The sequence below is a fragment of the Schistocerca cancellata genome, chromosome 8 (genome assembly GCF_023864275.1).
Source record: "Schistocerca cancellata isolate TAMUIC-IGC-003103 chromosome 8, iqSchCanc2.1, whole genome shotgun sequence".
Taxonomy (NCBI): Eukaryota; Metazoa; Arthropoda; class Insecta; order Orthoptera; family Acrididae; genus Schistocerca; species Schistocerca cancellata.
Window position 1 is genome coordinate 122,578,253 of NC_064633.1, and position 20,544 is coordinate 122,598,796.

The following is a 20,544-nucleotide window of genomic DNA, read 5'->3' on the forward strand; positions in this document are numbered from 1 at the left end:
GTAGGAGCAAAGTCTCAGCATGGCCCAAGGATGACTGTTTGTGTTCCATTTAGTGTTGGAGGTAAAGATCCCAGGCAGGCAGACCAATATCAGACGACAGGTTGCACAGGATGACTTCAGTTGACCTTCTGTCTGAGGAACCATGGCAGCAGTCGGCATAAATCCCAGAGTCCTCATCCATGGATAACTACTGACTAGTTGTAGCTGCATGTCAACCTAAACACGTACGAGACACCAGAATATGGTGAGACATATTTTTGAGCATTTTATCCTGGGGAAGTGAGTAGGTCCATGCTGATAGCATTCTCTTGGAATGGTGCCACTGCAGTCTGTCAGTTATGTGTGCAATAAAAAATACAATGTTGGTGGTGGTTGTTGTTGTAGCCCCTGTGAATTTTGGCATACGCCATGCATGGTCCAGGATTGTTATGCTGGAGGGCTGCAAGCCCCAGCATTGCAGTTATTTTCATGTTCAGTGCATCCATAAAGTCTGTATAATTCCTAGATATCAATTCATTGTATCAACCATTGTCTGCATATACTTCGTCACCTGGTGGTTCATAATCCATCAACATAAAAGTTCCAGTAATTGTGGTACACCAGAAAATTATTCCCTACAACCTTTTCACTATAATGTTTCCTTCCGTGTCTGATGTGAACTGTCATCCTAGTTGGCAACTGAAGCTTGATGTTGCTACTACTTGTTAGCCCTTGGTACTGTGTGACATACTTTTTTGTTTTGTCCTTTAGGGTATACAGGCTTACCCATTGCCCTACACTATATTGTGGTAATTTTGGTTGGTTGGTTGTTTCGGGGAAGGAGACCAGACAGCGAGGTCATCGGTCTCATCGGATTAGGGAAGGACGGGGAAGGAAGTCGACCGTGCCCTTTGAAAGGAACCATCCCGGCATTTGCCTGGAGCGATTTAGGGAAATCACGGAAAACCTAAATCAGGATGGCCGGACGCGGGATTGAACCGTCGTCCTCCCAAATGCGAGTCCAGTGCCTAACCACTGCGCCACCTCGCTCGGTGTGTGGTAATTTTCCTGTGTGTGTTTCTCCACTAACACTTTACATTCCAGGGTGTTGGTGTTTGACCACTACACACACCTCCATACTTCCCTAAGCATCCTGGTGAAATTTGTAACCGACTCCCCATCCTTGCCAATTTTGGTTTGACCATATCAAATGGCTAAGGTATATTCCTCTCATACATCACCTTATGGAGGGGCAGCATACTACTAGTGTGAACCTTCAGGCTCTATGTGCTATCATAAATAATAAATATGCATCCCAGTAATTCTGATGAGAATTTACATAGTAACTCAACATCCTACCAGTAGTACTGCGCACACTATATTCTCCAATTAGTTTGTGGGTGCAGAGCAATCTATCAAATGACATTGTTATTTCATCAAGTCTCACGTGAAATTGGTCCTTTGGTCAGTGAATATTATTTCAGGCAAACCAAATCTGAGCAACCAGTTGTTGGCCACTGCTTGCACCACCACAGCTGCCTCCTAATTTGGAATGGCAATAATCTCCAGATACCAAGAGAAGTGGTTAATGATCATTAAGATGGCAGTTTCCTTCTGGAATCCAATTAAATGGACCTAGGGTATCCATTCCCATAATTTCCTAGGGTTTAGTAACCTTTGCTAACTTTTGTAATAGTGACTGCTTAAAGTTCATGCCTGCTCATATTGCACTCTGTACACCATTATTTATGTATTGGTTTATGTTTGCTTTCACCCCTTCTACCTGTACTTTTCCACTACCCTCTGGTTTGTTACCTTATGATCTCCTTGCCCAGCATGTGTGTCCTTTAGTACTTGTCTCTTGAACTTAGCTGCCACCACCACGTGAGGCCCCAACCTAGGTAACTTAGATAACAGACCGCCATACATGCTGAACGCAGCTGCATCCATGGACACCTTCCAGTTAGCATCAGTGGCATGTGCTGCTTGCCACTCAGCAAGGCCATGACACAGTGCTTGTACTACTGCTACCTTTCAACTCAAGCTATCTTTGTTTAGATGCTGGCTTACGCAAAACTTAATAGTCAAACTCAACTGTCATGAAGCCCTCCTAGTGATCCTACTAGAGGAATCCTTTAGCCCTAACTACTACTTCAGAACTGCATTGTCAGTTACAATGTAGAATTTCTTTCCTTACAAATAACGTCTAAAATATGTCACTCCATATATTAAGTAGAACATTTCTTTTTCCATTGTGGAATAGTTCCTTTCCTCCTCATCCCATTGTCATGAAGCATAAGCCACAGGTTACTCCTCATCCTCTACCACATGACTTAAAATACACCCCACAGGCTGATTGGATGTATTACAACCACACAAACTATTTATGATAGTCTGGGAAAATCAACACTGGGCTCTAAGTCAAAGCTTTCTTTAACCCCTTGAATGCGACCTGACACTCCTTTTTCCACTTGAATTTCCTACCTCTCTTTAGTGGTTGTGTGTCTGATTACACAACATGTGTAAAGCCTTTCACAAATATCCTATAATAATTGGTGAGCCTAAAAAAAAGTAGCTCCTTACTTGACCACAAAATCCTGTACTACTTAACCGGAAAATCCTGTAGTGCATGTACCAGCCTCGTGTCTTTATCCCTTTTTGACAAATTGTGTGCCCAAAGTAACCAACTTTCATCAAGGCAAAATGACACTTCTCCACACTCAAAACCAGATGTGTGGCATGTAACTTTTTAAAAAATTTCTCTCAACCAATGCACATGCTCCCTCATATCCCTCAAGTACAGAATTATGTCATTACACCAAGGTTTCAGCCCCATCAGTACCCCATCCAACAATCATTGAAATGTTGCTGGTGCATTCTTTAATCCCAATCTGGTCCTGCTAATGATGCTGGGAGACAGAAAATGCTGTCTTCAGCCAGTCCTCTGGAACCACTTCCAACATATGGTGCCCACTCCTTAAATCCATGGTAGAGAAGTATTGGCAGTGTCCCAGGTTATCAAGGGTCTCAGTGGTATTGGGTATTGGGTACACATCTGTTACTGTTTTACTATTAGGTAGCAATATTCACAGCTAAATCTGTACTTCATGAAACCATCTGCCAACTTTTTGGCACAACCATAATGGCAGCACCCCATGGACTATTGCTCCCCTCTACTACTCTATCAGTTAAATGTTTGTTAATGAAATCCTCATGATTGGCTATAAATGCTGAGGTATACAGTATGGTTGTTGATATACTGGTGCTTCATTCCTGTGTTGGTACCTGATACTGCGTGACATGTGTTGCTGGTAATGGACCTTGAGAATAAAATAAATTCTTGAGCTCCAGTAGCAGTGTCTCCATTGGCACCCTTTCTGTTCTTTCCAGATGCTTGACCTTCTTACATAATGCAATTTTACTGGTTGCCTGTGTCTAGCCATAGTCCACATTTGACACATCCCAATCGTCCTCCACTAAGATGTCTCAGTTTGCTACTAACAGCCACTGTGTTAGCTTTACCTCATTGGTGTCAAAGTTACCCAAATTCATGGGTACCACTTTCCCAGCATCTCTTACCTGTATTGCTTGTCCTCACGAAACAGCATGATGTACCAATACATCCTTCTACTCCAGTGGCCCTATTATACCCAACATATCAACAGGCAGCTCTAGTTCTACATTCACCCAAAACAACTTTCCATTGCCTTCCAGCACAGTATCAAGTGAATTGAGCTGGAGCACTTTTATTTGCAGTTTAACTAGCTTGCCCCTTCTGACAGATGAACCTTGCAATGTACTTCACTGGCAACTGTTTCCCCCAGTTAGAATGTTGTCGTGCTAAACTCCACCGTACATCACCTAAGGTCAATTTTGACATGGTGTTCCAACAGAAACTCTTAAGTCTAGGATCATACAATAACCTTTGCTTACTCAAGGCACTACTTCCATAGTCTGCTTAAACTGAACCAACCCAACGTGAAAATTTAATATCATACAACCTAATGATTTCACATTACTGTATCCCACCATAAGCAATCAGTAGCATGGTGGGTTCATTCGCTTCAGACCTATGAGATCCAGATCTTCCATTGATACAAGCATCCCTGTGTCCTACAAAAACTTGATGTTCTCTGCTTCCCACAATTCCTCCTATATCACACATCACGTCTGCAAACAAATCTGCAGCACTGAACAGGAATGCTGCTCTGCAGACTTGTGGTACCCTCTGGTGTTTAATGCCTGTCCATGGCCCTCCTGTGCATTCCCACCATATTGTTACTTCTGTAACCTCATTCATGGTGTCCATCCACACAATTTTTATCCCACTGAGGCTGCCAACATGTCCTGGATTTGCCTCAAACCGTCCACACCTATAACATCTTACATTAGAGGAAAACGCTCCTTGCATTTGCATACTTCTATTTCCATGTCAATTTCTTCAAACAATGAAGCCAACATGACAATGCATGTAGGTGTCTTGGGGTACCTGTCCAAACCCTTTTTGACGTATCGTGTGGTAGGCCCCTCGGGAAGGTGTCTAGTATGCTATGTTCAACGTCTTGGAGTGTGATCATATTCGTCTCGTCGCTGTCCCCCAAGTCGTATATCTACACATTAATTTTGCATATCCTATCCACAAAACATTCTATTGCCTCACCATGCCTCTTACTAACTCGTATGTGACACGTGTGGAAAAACCTAAAGCCATTTTTTATTTTATACTGTTGTGGGACACCTTGTTTCAAATGTCTGTCCACTCCCAACCCCTCTCTATATCTGACAAAGGTTTTTCCTTCCCTGCCAACTGGGATTTGTTATGTGCAAAGTTTGCTGGTCACTCTGTCACTCCCAAAAAAGCCATTAAATCCATGACTCACATGCCAGAAAAGGGAGTTATTAAATAGATGTTGGCTAGTTCTATAAAAGGATTAGTTCATTTGATTGCCACTAACTGCTCATCCCTTTCTGCAATTTGTCCTAGTAACTGAGTCTTCTCCCTCCTCGACTGTGCTACTTCATTAAGTGAAAACTGCAACACTTCTCACTGGGGTGAAAACCGCAACACTTCTCACTGGGGCAAAACCCAGTGTCCCAGACTCTGTCATTGTGCAATCTTTATCGCTAGTACATAACTTAGTATAACACAGTACTTTTCAATCAACAGTAGCATGCGCGCATGCACGCGCACACACACACACACACACACACACACACACACACACACTCTTATAAAAAGTTTCTACTCTATTCCTTAATCATGAGTCACATTGACCCAATGCATTTACCTTGCCATATGGCCATAACTGTGACAAGTAAAATATATTAGTGCCACTTATCAGCACACAAGTGAGGTGAGGTGGGAACAAGTGTACACTAATAATGTATAATTCCATTCTTGCTTTCAGTCTTTTATTTGATGAATGTATTTCAGTTTCATGGGGAAAATGTAGCTCATTATGTAACTATAATAGTTTTCCTAAATTATCGATAAATTGTAGCATGCTCTTTGCCACAGATTTTTTTCTGTCACAGATATATCTCCAACTTTGCACGGGACCATAAACTGGATTTAAGTAATTCAACTTTGTGATCTTTGTACATCATGAACTCGAGGGGTGCTTACATCATAATGAATGCCAGATGCCAAGATAAAGAATTTTCTCCCTTGTAAACGTGTCATCTACTGCACTGAAACTTCGGTGCATGCCTCAACTTCAGATATCACTGGCTACCAGTCCTATATATCTAAATTAGTTTCTTTACATCATGAGGTTCTTCGTCATTTAAAAGGTGTCTAGGTTTTTTATTACAGGTGCTTGATCAATGTTCTTTAAACCATCTGTTACTTTTCTTCATTTCAACAATGATCGGAGAGGAAAAGTATGTTATTTTGACTTTACATATAGCACTACCTTTGTTTTTCTATAAATAAGACCTCTGACTTCAGACATTTTGAATGGTATCATCTTCTTCATTAATCTATTAACAGCGCCCTTGAAATCGTGCACATGCTAGTCATTGCCCAAAACCATACAGATGTCATGGTGGCTCAGAACTTCATGATAGTATGATGGTAAGGTTATGGTTTCAAGTTCTCTGAGTTCCTTCTAAATACTCTACCAGTGGGCATAACTGTGATCCTGATTGGGAAGTAATGAGCTATTTTGTCAAAAACTTTTAGTTGTTTCGCATAATCTTAATATCACTGATTCATGATATTGTTTTTATTTTGCGACCCACAAGAATCGGAGAAAACGTGCACTGTGAGATAGCTTTTTCTTTTTTTAAGAAACTTCTTTTCTAGATTTGATGAAAAGCATCTACCAGCAGATGCTGTTCCATTTGCTCCATGTCCCATTGTAGTGAAATTTTTTATGTGTTGTAACTAAATGAATGATCTGTGTGTAATGTAATTGTAACTTGTTGTCTGAAGATGTCTTTTAAACAGATAATTGTGTTTATTTTTATCACAGATCTTCTTGCAATGTTTTAAAATGCAATATGTTAACAAAGACTTATTACACCAACACTTCGTTATGCTAAATAATTGATTATAATTACTTCTCTTTTACTGAAGTTACATTATCGTGCACATACGTTATTGTACACCAAAGCAAACACAACATAGGAACATGACCTATTTTGGTCTCAGGGGTTGACACTTCAGGGTTTGCATGTATGTGTGTTTATTAGTAGCAGACTGATTTTATTTTGTGAACCATATTTAGTTTCAGCTTTCTCTGTAATGGTGCCTACATGGAAAATAACATACTAGATATTTGTAGCCCAGTATGACAAAATTTGCATCAGAAAATCGAATTGATGATTGAGGTAGGTTTTGCTTTCATAAATGCATAAACTAAATACATTAGCTCAATAATATCCAGGCTAGAAAAGCAATAACTACCAAAAAACAGTTGTACTGACCATAATGCCGGGCAACATTAGGGTAAGATCGTAATTAATGAAACTTTTAATAATTGCAGGAAAGGACTCAATTGTTCTAAAAATGAAAGATGGTTTCAGTAGTAAAAAATTAACATTTTGCATTCTGAAAAAAATGTAGATAAGTTAACAATCATTACACTTATTACAGACCTCTTAATATAACAACAAAAACAATCAATTATTGATAAAATAATTTAATTGGATGGATAAAAAATCTACTCACCAAGTGGTGGCAGAACACACACATAAAACTGTTGTAATTGGCAGTTTCGGAACCAGTGGCACCTTCTTCAGGAAGAAGGGTTGAAGTGGAAGGGAGAAGGGTGAAGGAAAAGGACTAGAGAAAAGGTCTAGGAAAAGGGGTAGATTTTGGGAAAGTCACCCAGAACCACGGGTCAGGTGAGACTTCCCGTACAGGATGAGAAGGAAAGACTGATTGTTAGGGACTGCATCAGACGAGATTTGAAAACATGAGAGCTTAAAGGTGGAAGACGGGATAATATGCAAGACAGAGATAACTACTAAAACATCATGCACGAGTTGAACGGACTGAGAAGCTAAGTGCGTTGTACATAACAGAGGTGGAAGGGGGTGGTGAAAAATAGATGGGAAAGACAATGAAAGATGTAGGAAACTAAAACAGAGTGAAGCAAAGAGTAGTTACAGTGAAGAAAAGCTGAGACGGAAGAAATTAATGTACATTACGGCCAGGTGGGTGGCGAAAACCAAGGTCATGTTGTAGTCCTAGTTCCCACTTGCAGAGTTCTGAGTAACAGGTGTCTGGGGGAAGAATCCAGATGGCACATGTCATGAAACAGGTGCCAAGGTCACGAATGTCATGTTGTAGAGTGTGCTCTGCAACAGGATATTGCAAGTTGCCAGTATATACCCTATGCCCATTCATCCTAATTGTTAATTTTGGGGTAGTCATGCCAATGTAGAAGGCTGAACAGTGTTTACATAATATCTGGTAAGGGTAGGGAGACGGGTGCAGAAGGAGCATAGGGTCTGACAAGAGTACAGCGGAGATTGGGAGGGCGACGGAAAGCTATTCTAGGTGTAGTGGGCAAAATTGCAGACAGAATGGATCTCATTACAGGACATGATTTTAGGAAATCTTCTGATCTGCCTGCTGCTGGACATTTCCTCGGTCATCGCCCACCTGATTCCAAACCTATGACATCCTTCCTACTCATCTTAATCAACTTCCTAGAACCTCTGAATACCTTCTCCCAATTAAATTTCACACGGTCCTATCCTGAATCCCATGCCACTTTCCTTGATGTTGATCTCATTCTCACCGAAGGCCAGCTATACACCTCCGTCCACATTAGTCCTATCAACAAACAACAGTACTTACATTGTGACAGTTTCTATCTTTTCGATGTCAAACATTCCTTCCCATACAGCCCCGGCATCTGAGGCAAACGTATTTGTTCGAATGCAGACTCTTTACAGCAGTATACCACCATTCTTACCTCAGCCTTCTTTGCACTACCCCACCAGCCTATCTAAAAAGCAGATTTCCTGGCCATCACATCCAATCCTGGTACTGTTGATCCCTCCTCAAAACAGTGTCAGAGCATACCATTGTTGACTCAGTATTATCCTGATCTGCAATGTGTCGATCAGCTACTTTGACAGGGCCATGATTTCTTAAAATCATGCCCTGAAATGAGATCCATTCTGTGTGCAATTTTGCCTACCACATCTAGAATAGCTTTCTGTCACCCTCCCAATCTCCTCAATCTCCTTGTCAGACCCTATGCTCCTTCTATACCCATCTCCCTACCCTATGGCTCCTACCCCTGTGACTGCCCCGCTGCAAGACTTGCCCTATGCACCCTCCTACAACCACCTGTAATAGCCCTGTAACTGGCAAAGCATATACTATCAAAGGGAGAGCTACCCTTGAAACTACACGTCATATACCAGCTATTATATAAACACTGTTCAGCCTTCTACATCATCACGACTACTACCAAATTATCAGTTAAGATGAATGGGCGTAGGTCAAGGGTATATACTGGCAACTCGAAATATTCTGTTGCAGAGCATGCTCTACAACATGACATTCGTGAACTCGGCATGTGTTTCACCACATGTGCCTTCTGGATTTCTCCCCCAGACACCAGTTCCTCAGAATTCTGCAGGTGGGAACTAGCGCTGCAACATGTCCTTGGTTCTCGCGACCCACCTGGCCTTAATTTACATTAATTCCTTCCTTCTTCATTGTAACTACTACCTGCTTCACTCCATTGTCTTTCCTGTCTCTTTCACTGCCCCCTCCCACCTCCATTACATACGATGCACATAGCTTCTCAGTCTTATTAACTCGTGCATGATGTTTTAGTAGTAATCTCTGTCTTGCATATTACCCTCTCTTCCACCTTTAAGCTCTCAGGTTTTCAAATCTCATCCGATGCAGTTCCCAACAATCAGTCTTTCCTTCTTATCCTGTATGGTAAGTCTCCCCTGACCCATGGTTCCGGGTGACATTCCCAAAATCTACCCATTTTCCTAGACCTCTCCTTCACCCTTCTGACTTCCGCTTCAACCTTTATCCCTGAAGAAGGAGCCACTACCTCCAAAAGCTTGCCAATCACAACAGTCTTTTACGTGTTTTTTCTGCTGCCGCTTGGTGAGTAGATCTATTATCTATCCAATTTAATAATAGACCTCTTAATATGGAACATTTGAAGAGTGCGTCTTTCTAGTTCAGTGATACTACTTGAAAAGGTACAGTGTCTTCTCTATTATCAGACAAATGAAAATTACCAGAGTATATATTGTCTTTTTTAATCATTGTGTACACAGATAAGAAACCATGCTTATTATCTTTGTCATTTTCAGTTGATGCGCTTCACACGAAAAAATGTCAACGTTTCTCACATATTACAGAAAAATATTAAATCATTTTTCAAGTATGTTCACAAGGAAAAATACAACAGGGGATGGCACGTAGCCCCCTGGACTGTTTAAGACATTTACATGAAATGAAATGTTATGACTTAACATGCCACCTACATTGAACTGGCACAAGTTCATCTCATATATTACATATAGTCGCATCAGTTTTCATACATGAGTAGATTGAACTGCAATTGCAGGTTTTATGTTACTTGAGATAGCAAGGTTACAAAAATTTTATATTTCATTTAGTGTAAAAGAGCTTTTTGGTCATTGCAGAAAATATTTGTATTATTGCTGTGTTTACTAGCGGTGTATCTTAATATGATATTCTGTCAAGGTAAATGTAACCCACAAAATACCTTGTAGATTTCTTAGGACTACATTTTTCTTTGCTCCCCCATTTATGTTACGGGACTGTCGAAAACCCAGGATTAAAATCACCCCACAGCCTTCAGACTACGTAACCTGACCAAACTAAATTTGTATGTTGCTTTATTTATTTATTTATTTATTTATTTATTTTCCACAAATGTTTGTGGGCTGTGACATATATATGGCATTGTTTGTAACATTTATGAAAATTAATTGAAAAACATAGTTCTTTAATGAAATTTACAAAATGAATTGAAGATAATCAATTTAGTCCAAGATTTTGCGTAAAAGTTGTTGTACATTTGAAAAATAGTACACTGTTGAAAATTGGTTCGTTTATAATGTTCTAGGCAAACTCGAATTTTGAGTTAAAATAAATGTGAAGTTTGTATTGCAAATTAGTAATGCTTTTTTCGAATTTACAGTCTTCATTCTTAACAAGTTTGTTTGCATGGCCATCCTCCGCAGCAAGCATAGAAATACTTGTTTTGTAAATAAAAACCGCCTTTTCCTGCTGCCACTTATTTATTTATCACAGATGTGTTTTGCCTTTTTTTTTTTTTTTGTTCTAAGGCATCATTGGGATGATTTGCTGGTCTGGAGGTCACATTACCACTTTATTATTGACATATAAGCACAACTTTGCATTTTGACCTCCTTCACACCGTTCACCATGTTTCTCCTTCTTTTTTTTTTGGTGTACTATTGTTCTTTTGCCATTCGATATAACTATTTGGTTGGACACTGCTTTTAAAAATGTAAGTATTGCAACTTCATTACGTGTTTCCTCCTAATGGAGTAATGGAGATTGGTGTGCAACAGTGGGAGAAGGAACCAAAGGAAATACAGTTGGTAAATCTGAATTGGGCCAAAGAAATGAGAGAGGAGAGAGTGTTGTAGAGATATGCATATGACATAAATAGTTAGTAACACATACTGTATTCCAGCATAATCCAAGGAAGAGATATAGATGGGAAATCCCAGGAGACATATGTAGGTCACATGTAGACTACATACTGGAAAGAGAAATATTAGAGAATCAGACGAAGGACAGCAGAAGATACCATGGAGGTGGTGTCAACAATCACCGTAACCTAGTTATCATGCTCTGTGAACTAAAGTTCAAAAGATTAAAGATGAAAGAAAGGAAACAGCAGCAGATATCTAAACTTAAAGATGAGTTTACCCAAAATGAGTACATAATACCAATGAGGATACCAGAGGACGCATGGGGATAGAACAGAAATGTAGTAAAAGAAAGAAATGCATTTTAAACTCAGCAGAAGTGATACCAGGAAAAAGAAATAGGAGAGTAGGAAAGAATGGATAAATCCTGAAGTTGTGAATATGATGAAGGAAAGACAGTATAAAAACTCAGAGGATGAAAAAGGTACGCATAAATACAAGAGCTTAAGGAAGAAGATTAACAAAAGATTTTAGGGAAGGTATGGGAAGAAGAAGAGCAATATTGACACTGAAGCAAGTGATAGAGAAACAGCTGAAGAAGGGTGAGAGTACATCCATAGCATTTGTAGATCTTGAGAAGGCATTTGACAATGTCAACAGGAATGCATTATTCAGTATCCTTTGGAAATCAATTTTAAAAAGAGAAGATATATATATAACACCTACATGCACGAAATCAGAGTTGTTCACTGTGGTAATAAAGAAGAGTCAGCTAGTTTTCAAAATGGCGTATGACAAGGTTTCTCCGTATCCCCACACATATTTAGTGTGTGCTTCCAAAAAGCAATAAACAGGGTGGGAGCAGCAGTAAGCATAGGAGTAACAATTCATGGAGTAAAGGAAAATATACTGAGATCTGCCTAATTGCATAAAATGGGGACTTACAAAAGAAAGTTGTGAACACAATTGATAGAATAATGTAGGAAGAATTCCATACCACACATCAAACAAAAGCTCTAGTCTGCAGTTGAAACACAGAGGGCAAGACAGCAGTAAAGTTGAAAAATAAAAGAATCGAGGATGTGAACGAAGTTAATTACCGGGAAGTAAAATCACAAGCGATGGAAGAAGCTATAAGAAGATAGTATGCAGAATTGCCCAGGCCAAGAATGCTTTTAATAAGAAGAAAAACATTTTCACTACAAAGAATATAAGCCTTGACATGGAGAAACAAATGTTGAAAGTGTACATGTGGAGCATTGCAACATACAGCAGTAGAGCTTGGATGATAGGAGTGATAGACGAGAGGAGACTCACACACATTCAAAACATGCTACTACAGAAAAATGATGAAAATCAGAGGAAAAAGAGGATCATGAATAAGTTTTCATTAGCACTAGAGACAAAAGGTTCCTCATGAAACAACTAAAAAAGAGGAGGGCTCAGCTGATAAGCCATGTGCTCCAACATGATGGTCTATTGAAATGAATAATGGAGGGAATAGTTGAAAACAGAAATTACAAAATCCAGAGCAGAGTACATTGTATAAATAATGGAGGGTATGAATTGTTCTTCTTACTAAGAGCTGAAATGGAGGGTGGACAGGTGTGAGGAATGAGGAGCTGCTGCCAACTGGCCCGGCCTCGTGGCTGGTGATTAGAGAGTGAGAGAGAATATTGATGCTTTACTGTATTTAATATAGATGAAGTAAGAGCAGTTTTTGTCATTGTAGCAGGTTTGTTGCCAACCTATGTGATTAAATTTAGCTGTCATAATCGTGAATAACATTAAGCTTTAGGCTTTGGTTGTTGTCTTATGTCTTATTGGTCTTCTAGTCTGTCCTGTGCAAGCCTCTTTATCTCAGCATAACTATTGCAATGTACCTCCATTTAAACCTGCCTACTGTATTTGAGCCATGATCTCCCTCTATAACTTTTACCTTTCTCACTCCCCTCCACTAACAAATTGGCAATTCCTTGCTGTCTCAGGATATGCTCTTATCAACCATGCCTTCTTTTAGTCATTCTCTGCTATAAATTTCTTTTTGCCCCTAATTGATTCAATACTTTTTCATTATTTATTTGGTCTACCCAGCTAGTCTTCAGTGTTATTGCGTAGTACCAAATTTTAAGAGTTTCTGTGCTCTTCCTGTCTAAACTATTTCATCATCGATGTTCCAGTTTCGTACAAGCTATACTCCAGGAAAATATCTGCACAGCAGACTTACTAACACTTAAATTTATATTTGGTTGTAACAAATTTCTCTTTCAGAAATGTCCTCTTTGCTACATGCTGTTTGCATTTTATATCCTCTACTTTATCATAGACCAACCAGCAAAACTCATCTACTACTTTCACTGTTTCATTTCTTGATAAATTCCCTCAGCATCTCCTGATTTAATTCAACTACATTCCATCATATTTGTTTTACTTTTGTTGATATACATCTTAAAACCTCTTTTCAAGTCACTATCCCTGCCATTCAACTGCTCTGCCCATCCATTGCCGCCCCTAACAGACTTACAATGTCATAGCAAATGTCAAAGTTTTTATTTCTTCTCCTTGAACACATTAATTTTCTTTTCAAATTTTAAGCTGTTCAGTGATAGTTCATTGTTAATACAATATTCATTTCTGAATTTAAGTCTTCTTTAGCTTTTCAAGTATGTAGATGTGATATTGTTCTGCAAAATTAATGAAGTTGTGGAAATGTTATGTATGGAGTAGTGATAAAAACAGCAGCTGAACAGTAGAAATAAAGTAATCTAGAAGTAATTCCCATAATTGACAGTATGATTAGCTTAGCAGTTGTCATAATTTCTTTTTAGTTTCATTACTGAAGTAGAATGCAGTGGCTGCATCTGCCTGTTAATATGTAACTCATTCTGCACACCTGAAAGCTCCCATTTATGATGGGAAATGTGATGTTTGATATCATGATGAATGAGTATTATAATGAACACTTGCCTGCAATTAATGCTCCAAGTTTGATGTCCTGTAATGCAAATGTATGTTATGAATATGATGATCATCATCCAAGAAACAGGAGGACAGCATTTTTAGTTTCAATACTGCTGGCAGTGGAGCATTTATTTTCAGTTGCTGTTTCAAATATTTTCCAGTTCAAACCAGGAATTTTGAATGAATCCAGCTAATATTTTAATGAACCAGTATGCAGGGTGGTGAACCGTGAGCCATATTAAGGAGGACTGATATTCTACCACACATTCATGAAATGGAAATAGACATAGTAACTTGACACCTTGTGCAGATGCAGTTGTATTTGTGTTTGTATAACACCAATTGTGTTTATCTGGCTAAATGTATACTTTGTACCACATGGCATGAATTCATTTTTTCTCATTTTTCAGCACTAAAGTAAAGTTTCTGATATATCAGTTTTAGTGGAAGGGTTCCTTTTTATGTTACAGGCTCGAAATTGAATCTTGTTGGAGCCTTGGTGAAGAAGCAGCTCACTACATCTCTATGGTGCCAGCAATCCATTATATGCATTTCCATACTAACCTATGTGGTTCAGGAGATATGGGAAAATGCTTTAAATTTCCTCCCTCTCCAGGGTAATGCTAACTATATAATATTATCTCATTTAGGTGAATTTTCTCTGGTGTTTCAGTAGATGGTTGCAAATTCATTTTTGCAATGTGTAGGAGGGTCAGCCCAGATAAATACTGTTCAGCACATGTTTCATGCAACACCCAATATTAGCAGAAAATGCCAGTTTGCTTATTATTACAGACAAAAATTAATGTTACTTTATTTTTATTTTTCTACGTAGAATTATATGGGCCAGTTTGATGGAGCTGTCCCAAGTTAGTTTCTTACAATTTAGGGTCTTAAACTGCACATATAAACACTTCGAGTAGTCAGAACTCCGATAGTGGCTTGAGTGGTGCTCTCGGATTACAGTAGTAGACAGAATGTGTGGCACATGAGGCATGACGAGTCATTTGAGAGGGAGTCGATGACAAATGTTTATGAAGCTCCATTTGACAAATGTTTACCGAGCTTTCAGTGTCTGTTATTGTTATCGACTGATTGCAAGCGAGACTCAGGGCCACAATAGTAATATAGCCAGGTACAGTGTCATGGTTAACCTGGTCACTGAAAATCTCTCTCTCTCTCTCTGCTTGGTCTGACAGTTCTCGATATGGTATCTGCCACTGAGTTACTGCTGGAGCTCTGGTAATTCTTTGCTCGTGGCTACAGCAGTATTAATATCTGATTAAACAGTTAATAAGCTTTCCCCACATTAGGGGATTTTAGCGACAGACCATAGATATTTCTGACAGATTCTGGAATGCTTCCAAGCCCTACCTATGGATTAGAGGAGATTTGATCTTCAGGTCCTTAACCCCACTATTCTCAGAACCAGTGATCTGGCTCCTCAGCCATACATGTGCATATTGCTGTGATGGGCTATCTCTAGAAAATCTGTAAGTTTTCATGTGGTTTTCACATGACAGCGTTTTATTTGCTTCAAGGAGTGGACCAGTTACCACATCGGAGTAGTTACATAATTGTATTGTGCAAGACAGTATCAACATTACATGAACAGCAATGTAAAAAATTGTGTATGAAGATGTGGATGAAACATTTCCACACTTTATTCCTGCTGTGGACCTATGTGTAATAAAAGCTAAGGCATAAAATTTGAAATCAAGTTTCAGGAGTGATCTCAGAAATAGACAGACTTCTGAAAGAAGCAGAAAAGACAGATGTTTGAGTGAGAGCGGCAAGAAAAAGTTATTTTTATTGTGTCCATTATTGTATTACCCTCATCTAAGTTCTGTCCATTGTTTTACTGGATTATGAGGTATTATTATTATTATTATTATTATTATTATTATTATTATTCGTTACAAATCTCTCAGGGGTTCAGCATTCATTTGCTGCATATGAGCTTGGCAACCCCGGAGTTCCTGAGCTGGGGTCTTGTAAGTGCCACCAGTTCCATGTCACCCTAAACTCTGGGCATGCTTCAGCGACCACTGTCTGGCCTGGATTGTGAGGATAATGTGCTGTGGGCTGATGTGATGTGTGGCTGTTGAGGTGGAACTGTCATTAGCGGGCAATCTCTGGGGACCCTGCCGCAGCTCAGTCATATAAGGCTTACTGCGGCACATTGGACTCTGTCTGAGTGTACACTTATTTTCCTAGCTGCTTGTGTGATAAAAATGGAACCCTCGAAGATTTCTCCTTCTCCTTCCAGTGGAAGGGGTTTGCCGCTGGTAGGTACTAACACCCAAGCAAATAAGAGGCACCATGTAGCCAGTCCTGCAGACTCGGGGGTTACACTGAATTTGTCCATGAATAGTAACAGAATGTATGCTGCCAGTCAGAATGTATTTTTAATTGTTAAACAGAAAGAGGGCAGTTTCAAAAAAGTTTTGCCTTTTTATATTCAGAAAGGTTTGGAGGGCGTCACAAGTATACTGAAATCCGTCAAGTGATTGCACAATGGCACACTGTTAGTTGAAATTGCTAGTTCCCAACAAGCAAAAAACCTCTGGAAAGCTAAATGGCTTGGAGAATATGCCCTCGAAATGGAGCTCTGTAACACCTCCAACTACATTAAAGCCGTTATGTCATGTAGAGATCTGGTAGACATTGCTAAAAACAAATTGAAAAATGAGTGGGCACATGAAGGGATCGTTGATGTGCAGAATATACTGACAAAGGTGGATGGGGATTTGGTAACATCTGACTCCTTCATCCTTACCTTCAATAGCACAAAACTCCCAATGCATATCAAGTCAGGTTTACTTCACCTAGGAATAAGGCCATATGTCCCCAACGTAGTGCACTGTTTTAAATGCCAGCGCTTTGCACACACCACCTTAGCATGTACGGATGAAGCAGTTTGTGGAAAATGTGGCAAGGCCACCCTGTGGAGTTGGCTGCTCCTCCCATCCAGAGTGTGTAAATTTTTCTGGGGCTCACACTGTCTGGAATAGGAATTGCACTGTCTTCCTTGAAGAACGAAAGATACAGGGGAGTAAGACATCAAAATGCATCCCATATGGAGAGGTCAAAAAGGTCTATAAAGCCATGGAGCCTCGCGCATTCACTACATCATTTTCTGTGGCCCTTAAAAAGCCTATTTTGACAGCCAACACCTTTACACAAATGGAGGTTGCTAGTGTTAGCACTAGTATCTCCGTTTCCTGTGTCTTGTCAAGCTGCAGTTGTTTCAGAGCCCATAACCCCTCCGAGAACATCATAGAAAGCCAGAGTTATTACCACTGTGGAGGTAATGGTACTTCCAAAGGCAGAGTCTTGTAAAAAAATCCAGCACTGCCTCTGCTGCTGCTGCTGCTGCTGCTGCTGCTGCAGCAGTAGTTCCTGCAAAGCCATCCCAGGCCAAGAAAGCAAATGGGAAGCTTCCGCCACAGGCGAAAGCAGGCAGTAGACCATCAGTCCATGTCTATGTCATTCAACTTCATGGCTCTCCTTCAAAGCCAATGGATTGTGAAGTCTGCCCGGGGCAACCATCCTGCCCCAGGCCTGAAACTCAACCGCTGTGGGTTTTCACCCCAGTGGAAAGACAGAGTGAAAGTACGAACCCCACAGTAAATAGCTCCCATACTATAGTGGAACATGAATGGGTTCAGCACTCATGTGGAGGAACTGGAACTACTGGCACTGGTACAACCCCTTTGCTTGTGTTTACACAAAATACTTCAAAGCTACTGATGCCAAGGGAGGTGTTGCTGTGTTTGTCTACATCTACATCCGTACTCCGCAAGCCACCTGACGGTGTGTGGCGGAGGGTACCTTGAGTACCTCTATCAGTTCTCCCTTCTATTCCAGTCTCATATTGTTCGTGGAAAGAAGGATTGTCGGTATGCATCTGTGTGGGCTCTAATCTCTCTGATTTTATCCTCATGGTCTCTTCGCGAGATATACGTAGGAGGAAGCAACATACTGCTTGACTCCTCGGTGAAGGTATGTTCTCGAAACTTCAACAAAAGCCCGTACCGAGCTACTGAGCGTCTCTCCTGCAGAGTCTTCCACTGGAGTTTATCTATCACCTCCGTAACACTTTCGCGATTACTAAATAATCCTGTAACGAAGCGCACTGCTCTCCGTTGGATCTCCTCTCTCTTTTCTATCAACCCTATCTGGTACTGATCCCACACTGTTGAACAGTATTCAAGCAGTGGGCGAACAAGCGTACTGTAACCTACTTCCTTTGTTTTCGGATTGCATTTCCTTAGGATTCTTCTAATGAATCTGTCTGGCATCTGCTTTACCGACGATCAACTTTATATGATCATTCCATTTTAAATCACTCCTAATGTGTACTCCCAGATAAATTATGGAATTAACTTCTTCCAGTTGCTGACCTGCTATATTGTAGCTAAATGATATGGGATCTTTCTTTCTATGTATTCGCAGCACATTACACTTGTCTACATTGAGATTCAATTGCCATTCTCTGCACCATGCGTCAATTTGCTGCAGATCCTCCTGCATTTCAGTGCAATTTTTCATTGTTAAAACCTCTCGATATACCACAGCATCATCCGCAAAAAGCCTCAGTGAACTTCCGATGTCATCCACAAGGTCATTTATGTATATTGTGAATAGCAACGGTCCTACGACACTCCCCTTCGGCACACCTGAAATCACTCTTACTTCGGAAGACTTCTCTCCATTGAGAATGACATGCTGCATTCTGTTATCTAGGAACTCTTCAATCCAATCACACAATTGGTCTGATATTCCATATGCTCTTACTTTGTTCATTAAAGGACTGTGGGGAACTGTATCGAACGCCTTGCGGAAGTCAAGAAACATGGCATCCTCCTGGGAACCCGTGTCTATGACCCTCTGAGTCTCGTGGACGAATAGCACGAGCTGGGTTTCACACGATCATCTTTTTCGAAACCCATGCGGACTCCTACAGAGTAGATTTCTAGTTTCCAGAAAAGTCATTATACTCAAACATAATACATGTTCCAAAATTCTACAACTGATCGACGTTAGAGATATAGGTCTATAGTTCTGCACATCTGTTCGATGTCCCTTCCCCGATGTCCCTTCTTGAAAACGGGGATGACTTGTGCCCTTTTCCAATCCTTTGGAACGCTACGCTCTTCTAGAGACCTACAGTACACTTCTGCAAGAAGGGGGGAAAGTTCCTTCGTGTACTCTGTGTAAAATCGAACTGGTATCCCATCAGGTCCAGCAGCCTTTCCTCTTTTGAGCGATTTTAATTGTTTCTCTATCCCTCTGTCGTCTATTTCGATATCTACCATTTTGTCATCTGTGCGACAATCTAGGGAAGGAACTACAGTGCAGTCTTCCTCTGTGAAACAGCTTTGGAGAAAGACATTTAGTATTTCGGCCTTAAGGCTATCATCCTCTGTTTCAGTACCATTTTGGTCACGGAGTGTCTGGACATTTTGTTTTGATCCACCTACCGCTTTGACATAAGACCAAAATTTCTTAGGATTTTCTGCCAAGTCAGTACATAGAACTTTATTTTCGAATTCATTGAACGCCTCTCGCATGGCCCTCCTCACATTACATTTCGCTTCACGTAATTTTTGTTTGTCTGCAAGGCGTTGGCTATGTTTATGTTTGCTGTGAAGTTCCCTTTGCTTCCGCAGCAGTTTTCTAATGTGGTTGTTGTACCACGGTGGCTCTTTTCCATCTCTTACGATCTTGATTGGCACATACTCATCTAACGCATGTTGTACGATTGTTTTGAACTTTGTCCACTGATCCTCAACACTATCTGTACTTAAAACAAAACTTTTGTGTTGAGCCGTCAGGTACTCTGAAATCTGCTTTTTGTCACTTTTGCTAAACAGAAAAATCTTCCTACCTTTTTTTAATATTTCTATTTACGGCTGAAATCATCGATGCAGTAACCGCTTTATGGTCGCTGATTCCATGTTCTGCGTTAACTGTTTCAAATTGTTCGGGTCTGTTTGTCACCAGAAGGTCTAATATGTTATCGCCACGAGTCAGTTCTCTGTTTAACTGCTCGAGGTAGTTTTACGATAAAGCACTTAAAAAAATTTCACTGGATTCTTTGTCCCTGCCAGCCATTATGAACGTTTGTGTCTCCCAGCCTATACCCAGAAAATTAAAATCTCCACCCAGAACTATAACATGGTGGGGAAATCTACTCGGAATATTTTCCAAATTATCCTTCAGGTGCTCAGCCACAACAGCTGCTGAGCCAGGGGGCCTATAGAGACATCCAATTACCACGTCTGAGCCTGCTTTAACCATGATCTTCACCCAAATTATTTCACAGTTTGGATCTCCATCAATTTCCTTCGATACTACTTCACTTCTTATCGCTATAAACACGCTTCCCCCTTCACTGTCCAGCCTGTCTCTGCGGTATACATTCCAATCTGAGTTTAGAATTTCATTACTGTTTAC

At 40.2% G+C, this 20,544-nt stretch overlaps 1 protein-coding gene across 1 annotated transcript in view; it reads left to right on the forward strand.

Moving 5' to 3' along the window:
• LOC126095415 (uncharacterized) overlaps window positions 1-20,544 on the forward strand; it is a 118,978-nt gene that overhangs the window by 57,756 nt on the left and 40,678 nt on the right. Inside the window, exon 3 of the mRNA XM_049910213.1 lies at window positions 14,553-14,699. Coding sequence (XP_049766170.1) covers window positions 14,553-14,699 — 147 coding nt within the window. The remainder of the gene's footprint in view (window positions 1-14,552; window positions 14,700-20,544) is intronic.